The 19,094-nt window shown below is 35.4% G+C and overlaps 1 protein-coding gene across 1 annotated transcript; it reads right to left on the reverse strand.

Moving 5' to 3' along the window:
• Nucleotides 1-15,950: 15,950 nt before the first annotated feature.
• On the reverse strand, nucleotides 15,951-17,720 carry LOC130645909 (astacin-like metalloendopeptidase). Its single transcript, XM_057452033.1, has 3 exons — nucleotides 16,965-17,720; nucleotides 16,617-16,707; nucleotides 15,951-16,389 (listed from the first exon to the last, which is right to left on the reverse strand). Exons 1-3 carry the CDS (start codon nucleotides 17,232-17,234, stop codon nucleotides 16,094-16,096), a joined length of 657 nt encoding a protein of 218 aa, XP_057308016.1. The 5' UTR covers nucleotides 17,235-17,720; the 3' UTR covers nucleotides 15,951-16,093.
• Nucleotides 17,721-19,094: the final 1,374 nt, after the last annotated feature.

Consider the following 19,094-nt stretch of genomic DNA (forward strand, 5'->3'; position numbering starts at 1 on the left):
AATTCAAAAAACAGCTTTTGCAACACGAACAATATGAACTGACAACCATACCAACCTCTCATAATTAACCCAAAGCCATAAACCCACGTATATAAATTTCCAATCAAATGTCAAAAATCCCTGTAAGAAAACCTGGTATTTTTATATGTAGGCTGACAAAAGTTTACCAGGATGAGGGTAAAAAATAATAAAAAATAACTTTACACACACACTTTAAATTTTATAAAATTTGTACCACTTGTCATGTTGTGATCCCCTAGTAAATTTACAGGAAATGTGAGAAAAGTATTCCCTATGGGCATAAAAATGTGTCACAGTATCCTAAAAGTTCGAGAAAGATTTTGTAGCTAGCTTGTTACATCATAATTCGTGTTCAAAAAAGAAGAGAAGTTTGAATACTAAGGTAGCTTTAAATACCTAAAAAAGAAGAATAACAACAAAACTCATAGATCAAATCTAGCTATGGGAGATGTAGCCTTGAAGCCAACATTAGCTAGCTAACAAAACAGTACCCAAACACCCAGTTAGATATACTTAAGCTAGGGAGACTTAGCTACGTCTATAGCTAGCTATTTATGCTTAGTAAAACACATTTAAAGGAATGCAATAGCAATGTAGACATTATGACATTTGCAGTCAGTTCAACAAACCAAAACTTTTTATTTCGCTTGCACATTTGTTTGGTAGCCAGCTAACAGCTTTACTAGGGGATACATTAATTATGCAAAAAAAGTAAACAAATGCTAGCTTTTTTATAAAAAACTCGGTAAAATATAAAACTTAAAGAATTTGAAGCTCCAATGAATTTTTTTTGAGAATGCGATTTTCCTTGACAATTTTAATTGTGCTACATATAAAAACGGAACGTCTAAAAATATCAAAGTTCTTACTTTTTCTCAATTCCAATTCACTTGAAACTATGGCATTCATTTTGTACTTCTAAGTTTACTTTACTACTTCTAGCTCCACTCTTTACTTCCGAAGTAGCTTATTGTGGCTTCCAACTTCACTTTCCTACTTCTACTTCTTCAGTTGGTCTCTTTTTCTTTTTTATATATTCCTTTTTGAACAACTTTACATTTTCACTTTTTTCATGAAGAAGGAACCGTTCCTTTGTTGTTTTTTTGTGTGACGATTATAACCCTGTCCCAAATTATATGCTTTTGTAATCCACTCTACTTCTCCATTTTGACTTTCCTTGCTCTTAATATCTGCACTGTTTATGACTAAGGGATCATCGAAAATAAGACATTTTTTATCTGCTTCTTTAGTTTGCCTTTTGTCGAGAACTCTGTCGAGAAATTTTTATGTTTGTTTGTTTTTACGCCAAGGAAACCTTTATTCGATTGCCATCCCGCTTGAAAGTACGTTTTTCAGCGAATCATCCTGCGTATTTTCTATCAGGTGGTTTTTAACAATTGTGGTGACAAATGTAAACAAAACAAAAAACTCGAAAAGCTCACGCATTCGGTGGTAAAAAATATCGTCTTTGCAAAAGTGACAGACAGACACACGGAACTTGCGTATTATTATAGAGAATACATTTCTTATTTTCCAGACTTTTGGTGATATTTCAACAAAAGTTTAGATGTAGAAAATAATCTAGCATATGTAACGGGTTATTTATTTAAATTTTAAAACTTTCAACTTTTATGAAAATTTGAGGTTTTGCGCGAAACTAATAACGACACATCTCTGTATTCGTAGTTTTTATTAATATGAAACAAACCTGAAAAAAGTAACTTTTTTCCAACAGTCATAGATGGTAAAGCCGCAAAGCAGACTTTATTTAAACACTGGCAAAAATATATGTAACAAAATTTAGGTACTAATTAGGCAAATTCCACGTCACATTATGAGCATGCTCTGTTAATTTCTAATTCCCTATATTTCTTCCTAAAATACTTTTTGTCTGACCAGTATACGTAAAAAGTGCTGATGATATTGCAATAATGAATAAACAAATCTTAAAGGATATAGTTTGCCCATACTGTGACATTTCTGGCGCAAAAATTGTGAGCAGTGCAATAATTTGAGCAAAAAAAGAAGTGCAAAGCTTAAAGATTGAAAAAAATTATCAAAATTTGTTTAAATTTACTTTTCTCTTGTTTTAAAAAGATGTATTATATTTCATAAAGAAAAAGTATGTATTGATTTATTTCATTTAAGAAGAACGTGGGAATAGAATAAATAACAGCACACATGGCATTGATAGCGCGGTTATTTTGTGAAATTTAACATTACCAATTTGACTCAGTTAAACACAAATATCCCTATCAAAAATATTTTGCTTAAAATTAAGTCGTCGATAGTTAGCTCATTACATTCCTAAAAGAAGAAACATACAATTGTTCTAATTACACAGTTTAAAGTGAGTGCGTAATACCCTGGTATAATTAAGTCATTTTTGCCAGCTGTTTTCGTGTATATCAACCCGAATATAACTTGTCACGGTGACCATTCAAGAAGAAAACATCGTCTATTGCAATGTTCGAAAACTTATCTCCGCCGTTTGATGTAGTGAATGATACCTAAACAAGATTTAGAACGTGTCATTAGCACTCACAACAAATTTTATTTGTTAAGCGCAGAAATAAGCCGAATTTTAAAAAGAAACAGAGCCAACCTAATTAGTAAAAATTAACGCAACCAAATTTAACACGAAAATAGTATATCTTTCTACTTGCTTCTGAGTGTCTACAAACAAATAGTATGCGCGTGTTATCTGCATTTAAATTGGGAGATTTATCCAATTGGCATCGCAAACTCCGAATTGAAAAGATACTTTCGTGCAACCATTGAAAGCTGCTTACACAGCTACAACAACATACCTTTACTTCCACTTCCTACTCATACAACGTCAAATAGCGATTCTCCAACATTAAACTACCTAGGTGAATCAGCTTATGGTATATACCATATAACTATTTAAAAAAAGTTTGAAAAAATGCACTTAGAAATTTACTTTCTCCAGTCAAATTTATACCAACTCTTCAGAGACTACATCTAAGGTTGTTAAGGCATGTCTACAATAAAGAGCCATGTTTATTTTTGTTTCATATTGGCGACGAAAATGAAGATATGGAACATTAATTAAATCATTAAACAATTAAGAATTTGATGTGATTATCTTGAGTCAAATTACTCAAATTAAACATATTAATTTTAAAAAATATATTTAATTTCTGTGTGAATCATTATCTGGGTTCTAATTTACATATTCTAAAATATCATGTTTTTCATAATTTTTGATTCAAGAATTCTTATTAGTCTGATGAATCTCCGCTTCAAACAAATATCAAACATCATCTTACTAAACAATGTGAGGGTTTAATATACTGATCCAATTTATTAAAAAGCTTCGACACATAAAAATAGATACAACGGATTATTGCGTACATAACTCTATTTATATTAGGGGTGGATTCCACCACCAACCCAGATTTTTTATTATAACTTCTGAAATACTGTTCCATTTGGCCCAAAACTTTCTTACTTTCAATATTTTTCTATTAGCCAACTGTTTATATAAAAAGAATTGAAATCCCGTGATGAATAAGTGTATATGCAATTTTTTCCAAAAATATACTTCTCGTTTTTTCTAAAAATGCTTTTATTCTTCTGAAAACTACCCTAATTATGCATTATTTCTCTATAGTAATTGAGGGCATAACTCACTGTTAGCATTGTTCCAAATATTAAATTTATCATTTATGAATAAGGAGGAGTCATTTACAAATCCAAACTTCCGCGCAAAACAATTTCTATGGCTTGTAAAAATTACTCAAAATTAATTCTAAGGAAAAAAATGACGTCACACCAGAAATTCTAACGCAAGCAAAAAATCTTTTTGCGTCAGTAGTTTTCTTTCTTTTATAGCAAGAAACATTCATGCTAAGTTTTATAAACAGAACGTAAGCCAATCAAAAGTTATTTGATGTGGTGAAATATCCCCCAGGATAATTAATACCCAAAAAGACCACTATAAAGAGGATTAAAAAAAGTATTGAAATATCAAAAATCACCTGATAACGATTTTGACCACAATCAAAGTTTATTTGTCCTGGTAGCCACCAATCATTCTCATAAGTAGGGATTCCTAATTCCAAGCTTTGTTTGCAAGTATCAAGTTTCTTATCAAGAGATTTGATTTTCACTTTAAGTAAATGGTTTTCTGAGCCAGTCATGTAGTACCAAAATGTCATACAGCTCTTTCCAGGATTTGGTTCTCTTTTCAGTGTTAGAATTGCTCTGTCTTTTCCTTTAGTCTTGCCTCCACTAACGTCGACTGCTTTCATGAAAAAACCAGAATCTAAAAAGAATATTTTGATGTGCTGTGTGAAAAATTAAAAAAGGGGCTTGTTTTTTTTTTGCTGTGAAAAAGTGAGCTTCAGAAATTATATGGCATTTGTGAAGAAATATTAAGACATGCATTTTAATAAACTTTCTATCAAATGATAACAATGATTAGTGTGAATTAAGAATGTTGAAGATTCGCTAAAATCATTTTGTAGCATTTTTTTATGTTCCTAGATTCTGTACGTTAAATTCACTGCATTTATCAAAATTTCATCGCCTGAAACCAAAGTTTTTAATTTGTCTTGACCTGTTGCGTAATGTCTTGTGCTGTCATCAATATTGTATGTTTAATTTATTGTTATGGATTCTCATTACTGATTAACATGAACGCGTCCGTAAAAAAAGTTTTCAAATAGTTAACAAATGACTGTCATTTATTCATTTAAATTAATGTTCATATCCATAGTACAAACACAGGTAACTGGTGAGTTTTTTAGTACTTCAGAATTATGTATTTAAACTTTTATCAATATTATTTAGGTTAAACATTGTATTGCGTTCAACAATTCCTGTGTTCCGAACAAGCCTTTTGATTTGTTTCATCAAATGATCTGTGTAGCTCATGCAACGTCGGATGCAAAAGACATCACTCCGCTTTACCGGTTAACCAGATCCATATAAAAAAGAAACTAAGTTCTCCATCTCGTAGTGTTCAACGTTTACTATAAATGAGACAGTGGAGTGGCTAGAAATCGAGTTAAAAGTCAAGTGATTTCCATTTGTCGACTTTGGTGTTCATTTGTTTAGATATCAGTTTTCTTGTCGTTATATATTTGTCGGTGCTCCTTTTGTACAATAAGGTAAAAAAAAGAAGAAACATTTACTGTAACGCTTGATAATTACCAATTTTTCAAGGGCATTTATGATGCAGTAATCGGGTTTTTATCCCTAGAAATTTAGGAATCCTCTTATTCCTGTTATTTTTGCGTATACTTTAAGCATGATTGGTTAATGACATACAGAAACTAAAAAAGATACATCGTATATGAAGTGGTGTTTAAGAAGTATAAACAACTGAACTGTTGTACGTGTCGCTATATTCCAGATTAAGCTATGTCACATGTTTAAGGTGTCACACATCAGGGATAGCACTTACAGCAGTGCGTCTCATTAGGCATCATAATATTTCAAGAAGTTTACGGCAATAACAATTATTGTATTAACAGTCAAATGTGCAGCTGTTTTTCGTTCTTTAACTTTTTATTCTCAAACGATATTCATTTGAAACATATAGGTGTTTGCAATCCCTGAAATCTAGTAGGATGGCCCTTGGAAAATACAAGCAAATCTGACTGTTAGAACACGAAAAGTTGCTAAAAACACCTTGGAATTGTGTTTTGTGGCTTGACGATTTCGTGTGTGGTTAGAATAATATTTTGCAGTGAGGTGAACAAAGTATTGCTTTTATTACGGAGGTATAAAGTTGAACCATCAACATTAGGCTAACTGTGTATCAGCACAAAATTATCCTTGTATAATTGCCTTTTGAATTTGCGCCGTTAAAATACTTTTACGTCTAAAGACGCAATGTTACGCCAAAAGGGAGCATAATAATTATTGATTTTAGTATTATAATTCGTCATTGCTCCAAATTGCAAATCGTCATGCTTAAGTGTGAGTACACATACAAATCTTTAAATAATGTTTTTAAAGTTATGGTCTTCGTTTTGAATTGTGGATATGCTCAAGTGAGAGCACCTTTTTTCTAAATATAAAAACATCTTTTTGATTACATACTCAGAGTAGGAACTACCGTTTCTTTATTAATCAAATTATAAGTAAACCAGCCGCTAAGCTAATTCCGGCATACAAGCAGTTGATATAATGTATTTACTTAACTGTAACTAAATTGTAAACTAAATTTAATTGTTGATATTGTGCTTATGACTTGCATGTAAAGCTATACAACAAGTGGTATTGATTATATGAAAATAAAAAACAGTCATATATTCCTATGCAATTCTGATGTAAACAACTGAATTAAACTTAATGCAGTATGTTTATTTATGGGCCTAGCTACAAGAAGCTTAAAAATGAGTTAAATGTCTTAAAAACTGATCCTTTATTGTCTGCAAAAGTAATTTGACACTCATCTTTACGAAAAGGTCAAAATGAAGGGAATTTTAGGCCTTCGCAGTATTGCCGAATATGTGTGCCAAGCAATAGAGCCATGGAATTTTAAAAAACATGCTCACCTCAGCCAATATTATTCCTAACAATCATGATGATACATGCATGATTTTTTTAATTCCAAGTGACAGACATCATCCCTTTAAAGTTTAATCTAACAAGAATGAATTTAGGCGGCAAGGACTTTTTGTCTTTCCAATCCTTTTCCCCATGGTTTTTGCTTGATGACAAAGCTGTTAGCACTTACTCAACGGCTAACAAGACCCAGGTACAGGCTGCTAATCATAACCAGTATGTTGGCTACCGTGAAACAGTAATGAGTTTTCATTGATCAACTTGATCGAGTCCTCATTCGTTACTTGCACATGGGATTATGTTGATTTTATTCAACTTTTTCCTTTACATTGTTTTATTTTAAACCGGAAACTATTTTTTTCAAGTGATAAAAAACTCTAGAAATGCATTATGTCTTAAAAGATTGAGGTAAAATTATCACACTTTTATGTGTATATAAAGCAAAAAAATAATTATTTTCATTAGCAAAGTCACGTCTTTTAAATAAATAGTTTTTCTCCACTGTTCGTAGTTTGAGCCTTTTGTGTGTATGTGTTATCTTCACTACTGATCAATGATCCAAAGAGTCAAGCTTAAATCGCAATGCCATTATTTTGCCACAGCAAAGTGTTCACATAAGAACTCAACAGATCAGTTTCTACGTTGAATGAGTAGATGTACGTTATACTGGATTAGAAGAGTTTCTTTAATAATTTTGTAGGATAATGGGCTCGTTAATGTTATGTTAATATTTATTATCTTTTGTTTAGACTGAAACATTTATTTTAATACACAGAAGTAAATAATTAATTGAATGATATTTACCCATGTTTCAACCATCTTAATCAAGATTGGGGCAAAACAGAAGACACAACAATGGTTCAGATCGTTTAAGTCTCCTACAAGCTGAATAATGACAATCCTCACTTGCCCAATCCCTGGATGGGGCTTTGCGACACAGGATGTCGATGTTCTTTTATCCGGACTGTCCACAATAACTTTCACATAGCAGCACTTCCACCTATACCTATCCCTTGCCGGGTCCAAGCTAGAGCGTCCGAAGCTAGCGTTAAACTCAACTAATGAAAACTGGAACGTTTGTTTGCGCCGCTGAGAGTCATTTAGACTTGGGTGTTGGGTCTGGTCAGCTCATGAAATGTACCAGTGAGCAACTTCGAAACATTGTTTTCCGTAAAGACGCTAATTTCAACACAAAGCCGTTAATGACACCCTGAAGATGTTGAAATCGGTCGTTGTTACACCTGGCTCTTGACGTTTTACAAGCTGGACTCTTTGCTATGAAACAGGACCCAAATGAGACATTTAGAGCCTTCTCTGATCGTGTCCAAGGCAAAGCTGAAGTGTGTGGATTCGAAACCAATTTCACTGCTACATGTAACAAACACAACAACCTCATCACCTATGACACAGATCAAACGAACGATGTAATGCGGGATGCGCGGTGGTATTGCTGACTTTGGCATTCGTCGCGAAGCACTGAGTGCAGATGGGATACCGATCGGAACAATCAACCTGGTTATCGCCATTGTGGAAAATAGGGAGATTGCACACAATGCCAACCGGTCACAATCAACCATTTCGGTACTATCTACTTACTGAAGACACAATGGTGGTAGTTTATAGCACAAACATCCATCAAGAGATTGTGTTATTTTTATTAATATTACTATTATTTACCCAGGATAGTCTCTTCAGTTTCTATAGAAACTGTTATTAATGAGAATCCCAGTGCATTAAAAACTTCCATTTGAGCTACGGAAGGCGCGCAAGCACAAGAACCGCTTAACTACACAAGCACCTGAGATATCAATCCTATTCCCATGCTGAACATTAACCAGAAAGGATTAATTCACATTTTTATAGTCTCTGGCATGACTCAGTCAGGGTTTGAACCCAAGACTTTCAGCACAGGAGGCAAACCTTCTACCACAAGGCCACCAGTTGGTCCATGCCCGACTGTGAATGATCGACTGAGAGCCGGAAAATTCCCAGACTGCTGGGAGGCATATCATCTCTTCACCAAGAAGACAAGAGGATGGAACAAACATTGCGAAAACTGTTGAATGAAGAATCAAGAATCGACCAGCACGACCAACAGCCAACACCAGCATCGTCTCAACAAGTGATGACCCTGTAGGACAGATATCCAACATCAAGACGCTATGACCTCTCTCAAACACCACATTTTCAACAAGTGATAATGGCAAAGATTAAGCGTTGCTGAGCACCCGATAGTCCAAATGTATCTTTTAGTTCACGTCCGCTTTCAGGTTCATGTTGCAGGTGTGGCTGATTCTAGTGCGCAGATGGATCTATGGTCACTGCACGAAATCCTCCATGGTTTCAACAAAGATGACCTCTCACCTGTCTCTCTCTCGATACATGTAACAAACAAATCACCAATCAAGGTTAGTGGTGCCTTCTTTGCCACCATTTCGGGAAAGTCATCCACTGGTAATGAGATGAAATGCAAAACGATGGTGTACATCAGTCTTATTGTGAGGTCTTTTAACCTTTTGTTTGAGACATTGTTGGCTCTTGGGACTCTGAACAGGAATTTCCAAGTGCCGCATCCTTCCCACACACAATTCAAGAAGTCCTATCTCCCAAGAAAACCGTAAATATATCGTCCAATAACAGGATGTTGTTCGGTTCAACATGTGACGACGGTGGCATATGCCAAAATGAATTCGGATTCCAGACCGAGCAGACAAGCTTATCATCACACTAACACCAGAAAAGACATGGACGGATAAAGACGTAGACGATAGAAAGGTTTAAAGTATCCACCTCCAACGATTACCAACCATGTCCAGACCACCCATTGAGATCCACATAAATGACGACGCAAAGCTAGCCACCCAGTATCCTCTATACTATTGCATTGAATGCAGAAGGTTCATGCCGACCTGAAGCAGGATAAAGCACTTGGAGTGATTGGAGGTGTTTCGCTCAGCGAACCAGTTGAATGGTTCCACAGGATGGTCGTGACACGAAAAGAGGACGATCCCCTTAAAAAACCGTTAATTTTTCACACTTGCACAAGTTTTGCAAACGAGAGACTCATAACTCCGAGTCTTCGTTTCATATCGCACGGAGAGTCCCACTTAATACTCGGAAGACTGTCACAGATGCTTGGAATAGCTTTCATAGTGTTCCCGTCAGAGATTTAGATCGATATTTGACGACCTTCATCACACCCCTTGGACGCTAGCGGTATAGAAGAGCCCCCGAATGGTTCCTTCCCCCTTGTGACGGATACAACCACCGGCTCAACGCAATCCCTGCTGAGTTTGAATGGAAAGATACAATTTGTTACAACTCTGATCTTGAAAACCACTGGCGACGAACGAAGGACTTTCTTTTCCCTGCCTGTAAGGCTGGGATCATCTCAAACTCTGTAAAGTTTTCAAAAGAATTTAATAATTACCAAAGTTTTTCGATGTTATTAAACGTTTCCCTAGTCCAACCTCTGCCATAGACATACAAAACGGGTTTGGCTTAGTGAATCCAACTATACACAACTTCGCCCCTTTATGGAGAAGTTTTGTCCATTTCTTTCACAACGATGTCCATTTCAATGAACACCTATATTGGATGACGCAGTCGAGTTCTCCAAACAGCCGATCGTCGACGCCATCAAGGAAGGTGTTAAGATCTCTTATCACGAAAGACACACTTCGTTATACACAGACTGGTCTAAGAAAGGCGTAGTATACTTTCTTCTGTGCCACATTTCACATCTGGGCTGCTGTATCGACGGATGTCGCATCACACTAGAAGGCTCAAGATTCCTATCCGACACACAGAAACGAGATTCACCAATCAAAGTGGAGGCTCTTGAAAGCGCTTGAAGCAGACAAAAGTTTCACCATAGTATGTCACTACCTGATAGTTGCAACCGACTATGAGCCACTACTAAAACTTTTCGGTAATAGGACCCTTGACGAAATACCAAATACAAGACTGTTTCTGTTGAAGCAAAGGGCTTTGCTGTGGAGCTTTTGCATCATACACCTTCCTGGTAAATTTAATCTCCCTACTGATGCCATATCACGCCATTCAGTAGAATCAGATGAAGCATCCAAGGAGAATAAGAACAAAACGGTCATTGCAGCCGCCCTTCATCATGACACAGAAACCGTCACGTCACTAACATGGGACCATCGCAATTTCCAAAGACAACGGATTTTATGACTTCTTGCACACAATTAGTCAAGAAGACAGTCGCCCTATCAATACTGTTGTTACATAGTGGTTCTATCGACACAATCTATACGAGATGGACGGTGTTGGCGCATACAACAATCGTGTGGTTGTACCTCATTGCCTCCGCTTTACCATGCTCGCCACCCAACAGCAATGCGACAATGCGCTCGAACCATAATTTTCTTGGCAGGAATGACTGAGGATATTAAAGTATCCGAGATAGTTGTCGTTATTGCACCAAGAATGCCTCTGTCCAGCTGTCATCTCGAACTCTACATTAATACTGCTTGGGATGAATCATACTGAATATTTCAATTGGATCGGGCAGCACTATCTATAGTCATGGTGTGACGTCTTCAAAGCACCAAATGATTCTCCGCAGGCCCAACCGGAAGAACATCACGTGCTTTCGAAACTACTTCTCTCGCTTTGGAGTGCCCTAAGAAATTTTGAACGATGGGGGGGGGGTGTGAATTCGTGTCACACGCAACTCCGTCGTTTTTGAAGTAATGGAGCGTCACAAATCGACATTTGTCAGTGTATAATCCACAGAGCCTTAGCTATTGGGATCGTTTTCTAAGGGCAATAATGCAACTTTGCAATACTCATGTCGGAGATTGTGAATTGTCCCAAGGACAGATCGTATTAGCAAGACCTCTCAGAAACACCTTTGCTTTTGCCAGTCGTTTGAGAGGTTCACAAACCGAAACATCCGCCAACTATGGAGAGATACTTGGACCAAGAAGGAACGCCGTGAACGCTTTTACTGATTAGCCAAGAAACACAACAAGCATTCTTGAGCAATTCCTGTCCTCAAACGTGGTGATCGATACTACATTCAAAACCAGGCAGGACATCACCCCCCAAAATGGAATCTATCTGGTACTGTAGTTGAATTCCACGTCAATTGCAGCAACACTCTGAAAGTCGACGACATAGGAATGAGTAACAAGGAGAAACAGACGATTTCTATGACACTTCCCGCATCGCCGGACTTGATGAGTCGGAAAGCTTTGTAAGCTCTCCAATCTACCATCACGAAAGATCAGCCTCCTACTATACATCCAACATCTCGAACAGTTATCCAGTCTTCCGCGTTGAATCTAAAGGTAGAGACACCTGAACGACAGGGCGACCCTGTGTCCCCGACAAAACTCTTCCGAACGCCACCACCGAATGTCAAGGTCTCCTCTAACAGTCCCCAAATTCAACAACTGGGATCACTTTGACAGTCACCTGAATCAGATTCACACAACAATTTGAATAATATGATAACAAATTCGTCCTGAGCGCATCTTGTATCTCTTCTGACATCGGGCAGCTATATGAACATGTTCGTCACTCCGTCCCGGTTAAAAAAGGAGACAACAAGCGCTGGGTACCATGTTAATGTGACCAATGAGGGACGATCCAACCTCGCGGAATGATACGTCATCCAGGCATGTGCGAGCCTGAAACAGGGCACTGGATATCACTTTGAGTTAGCTATCAAATTAGGGGGGGGATGAAACATTCATTGTGATATGCAGAAGCAAATAATAAATTGAATGATTTCTATCTGCATGTATTCAGAGTCTATGTGAAATCAAAAAGTAATGAAAATTGTAATATCACCTGACAGCATATCTTTTCTTGTATTTTTGGATAGGCTCTCTCTTCTCTTATGTGGAGATAACGTTGGCCTTACTTTTCACTTGAATTACCAATATTCACAATTTTCGGAAAAACTTACAACTGTCCTAACAGTGAAGTTCAAATATCTCTGCGACGTAAAACAACTTCTATTATTAAATAAATTGTCAGCAAGCATCATTTAAAATCATTCTTAAATATGTTCCCTGTTGAAGTTATAAGTTTTTCTAAAATAGTAACTTCAAACTTTTACGTTGTTGTTTAGGTTCTTCTGCTCATGTTTTAAAAGCAGTGAGCTGGAAATTTAGGTTCTTCTGCTCATGTTTTAAAAGCAGTGAGCTGGAAAACAAATCTCAAAAGTCTGATAGAAGATTTAGTTCACGTGTTTTTATTCACGGCCCGTACTGTTGACTATTTGACTTATTCACCCCACGATGTTGCTTTAGACTTTCTGTCAATGGCCCCTGCTGTGGTTCACAATTCTATTTTTCTTTACATTTTTTTTCTTGCTGCGCGCATTCCACGGATTTTTTAAAAAACAATTCTTAAATATTACAGTTTCATTTTGTCTCTGGTTTAGACAATAGGACGCGTAGTGTCTCGTTGGACTTGCAAATATATTTTATCTAATGTTGCTTCTAAATTCGACAATGTTTCTCCCCAGTAAATAGGGCAAAGTGAGAGAATGCTAATTCTCTGTATTCTGATGTTTTAATATTCCTTTTGTTGGATCTACTCTTTATTTTGTAATGGCGTGAGAAGCTTTTAGCTGTATCTCCGTGCATTCTATATAATCTTTGATCATGTGTGCAATCTTTTGATTCTTCTCTTTTCGTGACTGCAATGCGTTGTTGACACGATTTGACAACAGAGAGATGACATTTTATTTGAATTTTGTTTTTAAACAGATAAACAACTGTAATCGTGTGGGTCCTAGTTATATATAGCTATATATCGTAGAACAAGAAGCTGAGGGTGATTTCCACTGTTTCATTTTTTTTTGTTAGAGACACTGGTAGACGATTTTTGATAACATGTCATTGTGATACATACGTAAAGGATACATACGTAAAGAGCATGCAAAGCAATTCGCATGATTGAAGTAAATAAGATGAGGTATATAAAAAATGCATGTCATGTTAACTGTGTAAACCACTCTTCTAGTTCCAGTTTTTAAGACACCAGAAACATATTCAGTGATCATAAAATTTAATGCATCTTTCTTGCAGGTTCAAAAAGTGCAAAAACAGTGTCCATTTTATGATCTTCATTAAATCGCTAAACTTAAAAAGGGACTAATTCTTTTGGAACAGCCTTTTTGAAAACAAAAAAGTTATAAAGAAACTACAAAAACATAAAGGGTGCAACTGATAATCTACCACACATGCTGTGATAAAAGAAGTTCAAGTTACCCTAATTGGAGGGTATGGGTAACGCAGTCGCATTAAATTAACAAGGCTTTGTTTAAGTCGAATCCTAGCTTATATTAATAACTCTTTAGCACATCCGTGAAAAACAAACTAAAAGCGAGCATTGTTGGAGAAGAAACGTTTCTGTTCTAGAAATATGTATCATGTAAATTTTGCTTCAAGCTAACTTTTGAAAAGCGCTTCAAATTTAGTGGTTCATTTAACCTTTTCTTTTGTACCTCTATATTTCATATTAATGTTATATTTACCTCCCATAGTTGTATGATCAAATAGGGGTCCGTCTCTCATTATTTCGCCTTTACCAATTTTGCTTTTCCACACGTATCTGTGACTAGTACTTTTATCATTCCATCCGCAGGTACCAGTTTCAAAGGTACAGTCTTCGAGCCCTGCAAAATTACTAGAGTCACTTACGAACAAATTTTTTAAAGAAAAAAATATGTTAATTCAAGGCATACACACACACTTCCTGAATTTTTTTCAGTCTTCAAATTTTCTATGCACCAGAAATGTTCAATTAACCTTTCTCTCTAATAAGCACTGCTCTCGAATAAGCGCCCAGGGGCTATTATGTAAATATTTTACTAGAGGCAAGGGGCGCCTATTTGATTACTTTTAAGATTATCTACAAAATCTACAATTGTAATTTCGTGTCAAAATGTTTGTCTATCTTTTCTTGATGTAAAAAATTTTTAAGTAAAAGCATTATGTTCATGGCCATAGCCATTTGCAAACAACCAACCCACTACAGTAGCATTTTCTCTTTTGTACTAATTGACTATTTGAAACAAAGGATTTTTGGTAAAAGTCAAGAATTAAGAAGATTTTTACTGCAACAAGAAAACCACTGAAGTACTATGCCATGACAGAAACATTTGACAATTTATATGCACGAAATAGTTTCCCCTGTTAAAATTCTGTGGATTATTGTACAATGAATAGTAAGAACTGGTTAGCAATACTAATACTGTGAAGGATAAAAGTCGTCCACAGATTTATTTCGATAATGCTTAAATGCGTAGAAAGCAGAAGAGGTATTCAATTATTGTACAATTTATTCGATAGACACCGCTGGTGTCTTTAAATTATTGTTATAGAATTCGAAATACTCGTGACCCGCCAAGTCCCTAAATATTATACGTTGCAGCTACATCTATACAATACCTTGTACAGGAATATGTAGATGTGCAGAATAGTGCACAATACAAAGTGGTATTCGAAACTAATCTTAAAGGATCACATTTAATTTACTTAAAAAAATGTCGAAAAAGTTTCTCGTTAGGAATAAATTCACAGCCAAATTTTAATGCATTCGTTAATTATTTACCAAAATACTGTCGTATGCGCAGAAAACAATAAAAAATAAGAACAGAGTAATTGAAAACCAAAATGTCATATAAAAGGGTAATTTTCAATACCCTACAGTATATTGTGCACTATTAATTGTGCGAAATTTTAAATTCTTGTTTAAAATTTAGTACAAATGGTACCACCAGATACAATATATTATACAATATTGTGGTTGTAAAGCTCACAAGGTGATCAAATCAGTTTGATTTGAGCGAACTAGTAGCAAGTGTCTAATGAGTTAAATACAAAAGAATTGACTACCACCTTTGTTTTCTTGCACATTTAAGCGAATATCGAAACAAATTTGTGTATTCATTATATCCTTCTTGTATAAAATTTTACAGAATTGCACACTAGTTGCCATTATTAATTGTACGTTATCGCTTGCAATATCTGCCAGCAGTGAGAACTACATTAACGCTTATTCACGCAGTAGAAGTTATGAGCAAATAGAGTGACGTGTGTTTTAAAGAATTATACCGACCTCGAACTGTTCCATCTGTTCGACAGGGTCTTGATTGCCTACTAGAACCCCAGCACCTCTTTTTTTTTGGACAATTACGTGTTCTATGTTGGGAGATGAATATTCTTTCAGGCAATGCGTCGCACTTAGACCAGGTTGACCATCTATTCCAGGTTGCTAGATCTTCAGTCTTTTGATCACAACTCTTTCTTTCTGTTTCAACCCTCTTCCAAATATGTTCCCAGCATTCACTGACATCTTCATGTGAACAAAATCGCTGACGTATTCGATGATAAGTGTGATCTGCGTATTCCAGACATGGGCCCCATTTTGTCCATGCGCTAATTGGAGTGTTGTTGCTTTCTGTAAGACGTATGATATTTAGAAAAATTCGTAACATATTAGTGCAATGATAAAAAATTGTTGAATTATGGAGTTTCTTTTATTAAGTAGCATTTTCCTTTTTATTTATTATTTTGAATAACAAGTATGACACGTAATAAGATGCAAATAAAAAACTCATACTGCAGTCATATAAGAGATTCAACTTGAAATAATCCATCTCTGTAGGTTTATCTCCGTAACCAATCGATGTGTATGACATTGTAGGATCGGTTGGGAGAATTGTCGGCTTGTCGCTGCTATTTGAAAATGCATACGCAGAATAATGCATCAGAGAATTGTATTCGTATGCAACATCAAATGTTTCAGCATTATTTAACGATATTCTTTCAAATTGTTCTAAAAGAAACACAGTTTATGAAACTTGGTTCTTATCTGTCGATAAAGAAGGAAGTCATCGAAATACAAAGAAGTTGTAGGGTAGAAGCTATCATTCATTTCAAACTCTAGATCAAACATTTTGAGTTTTTATTAATAGGTTTTTTATGTTTTTGTTGGGTATGAAGAAACATACCTTAAAGTAACTAAATTTGGAGAAAGTTAATTTTACGTTTAGTTTATTTTACGCGAAATGCAAAAGTTTTGTGATTCCTGATTCTTTACCCGATTTTTCAACCGATTCTTCAGAGCCAAAAATTTAATAGTGCAACTTCTCAACTTTGTAAATATGTTTGTGTAAAGTCCTCTCGGGCAAGTGTTTTATTATGTAAACATTGGCAAGTAAATTCTTTTCATGTTGCATTTTCAACTACCATGCAAAAAATAGTGTATTGTTCAATACTTTAGGAGTTAATTGCTTTCTAAGGGGTGTTATATACTTATTTGGAAAGGATAAGATAAAATTAAGTATGGATATTGACCTTTTCTTAAAATTGGTTTTATGTGGGTGAGGTAACAGTTTATTATCCAAAAACGAAGTAATGATATCGGTAGTAAATCGATAACGTACCTTCCTTTTCTTTATCACTAATATTCTCCCATATAATATTCACGTATCTGTCACGATCCGGTCTGACGAATTCATGTTCGAATCCCAATACATGAAACAACTCATGTGCAATGGTACCCGGATACAAACATGCATCTCTTTGTAAGGAAACCTTCTGAAACATGCTATGAAATGGCGATCCTCGACCGACATGGTCTGAGGAGCAACTAAAAAGTGTTTTTATTGTTAATAACATCCAGCCAAATGAGATAGTGCATGCAGTTATTTGATAAAATTAGAGGACCACATCGAAACTTAAAAATAAAGCATTTAATAAAAAGTAGCTACGATTGTAAAGCTTTAAGCTTCGATTAAGCGCCTCCCTAAAAAAAACGCCCACTCGAACAAGAGCCCACCCTAGACCTGAAATTATGAAGTAAGCCCCCTCGAATAAGCGCTCACTCCTTGATCTTCATAAATGGGCGCTTATTCGAATTTTTGACAAAATAGACCGGAAGGCTCGTTTAGGGATTAAAAGAAACTTTTTTTAGTTTTCTTTACATCTATTTCTTCTTGAATTTCATGATGAATGATGACAAGAAGGATGACGAGGAAGTAGATTTAGAAATAGGTATTCTTTAAAAGAAAAAGAAGTCTTTCAACTATTGTAATTTTTGGTTTTATGTTTTCCCAAATCCTCTTTTTTTGTAATAAGCGACCCCCTCAATTAAGCGCCCCCTTGAGTGAGCGCCCACCCTAGAGGCTCAAAAATTTTATAAGCGTCCGAGCGCTTAATCGAAGCTTTACGGTAACTATTAATTTTATGTCACGATTGGTAATTCAACCCAAACAAGACCGAGATTTTCTGGTCAAGTGTAACAGTGCAGGTGAAGAAAAAAGTGGTCGCAGCCATAGAGTCGGAACTACTTGTTGCTCAGGTAATAAAATTCTGCATACTATGAAGAAATCCAATACACGCATTTAAAAAAAATTATTTGAAGAGTTCATTATGATCAAAAATGACGACACACATGCCTAAGGCTGATCTAACAAATTATAAATATCTTTGCATTTATTAACGCTACGGTCTTAAATCTTGGTACACTTAAACGGAATAAAAAAACTGATTTAATACAATTAAATGTATTGTATTTTTGTGAAATCATAAGGACTGAAACGATAATGGTAGCACGATCCGTTTTTCCCGAAATATTGAAATATATCACTAGGCAAGCGAGGCTTCAGTTTTTTAATGGCTTTGTTTAAACATTGATTTCACAGCTTATAGCTGTGCAGCTATCTTGCTGTTGTTTGTTATCGTGTTTTTCTTGACAAATAAGAAATATTTTGGTTAAAAAGCATTACCATTTTGTACTTGGGTTTCATTAAAGCGCTCATAATTTTACCTTCAAAAAATTCCTCTTGGATTTTGTTGTTATGGCGGCAGCAGCCGGGAAAACTCTAGCAAATACTTGAATCGCAGTTATTTTGGTTTGTATTTATAAAATATAAGTTAAAACGAATCTAATCGGGTAACCCTTACAAAAGTAGCTCAATGTCTTCTTGGGAGTTCGAACCTCTTGCTGCGGTTTGTCGAGTGCTGCACTTTGCAACATCATTTTTGTTACCAGATCAAGTCTTTACTAGGCTTGTTAAAAATGGCATATTGCTAGCCACGTGATTACTTTTATTTAAATTAAAACACACGTAACTAAGGTGCACTGTTTTTGAAATATAACACCTATTTTTAACAATATACCAAAAAATATTTTTTGTGTTTAGTTCCCCTTTAATATTCTTTCATTATCTCCAACATTTTCGTTATGCAAAACGGATTTGTCCGTTTTAGCGGGAGGGAATTTAGGCTAATCCGTTTAGTGTTGTCCAGTATGAAAAAGACCGTCTAACAAATAACACGTGCACGTTCAGGAAAGAATATTTTGTCAAAATTATTTTTTTTAAACATCTGCAAAATTAAATTAATGGCAAAATTGTCTTTTTTTGTTGTCCAAAAAATTATAATTCTGCCAAAAGTACTTATTTTTGCTCTTTGCTATACTCAATTTCTTAAATTTTACTTTCCACAAACTTCTGCCAAAAATTTTATGATGATTTG

Source organism: Hydractinia symbiolongicarpus, chromosome 5, assembly GCF_029227915.1.
Source record: "Hydractinia symbiolongicarpus strain clone_291-10 chromosome 5, HSymV2.1, whole genome shotgun sequence".
NCBI lineage: Eukaryota > Metazoa > Cnidaria > Hydrozoa > Anthoathecata > Hydractiniidae > Hydractinia > Hydractinia symbiolongicarpus.

What these genes read in the sequence shown, in the direction of transcription:
- LOC130645909 (XM_057452033.1), bottom strand. Translation starts at nt 17,234, where the DNA reads ATGTTATTAACAATAAAAACACTTTTTAGTTGCTCCTCAGACCATGTC. An exon ending in ACTACCGATATCATTACTTC is followed by an intron (nt 16,708 to 16,964) that starts GTTTTTGGATAA and finishes ATATTTACAAAG; the next exon opens with TTGAGAAGTTGCACTATTAA. An exon ending in ACAAAACTTTTGCATTTCGC is followed by an intron (nt 16,390 to 16,616) that starts GTAAAATAAACT and finishes TGTTTCTTTTAG; the next exon opens with AACAATTTGAAAGAATATCG.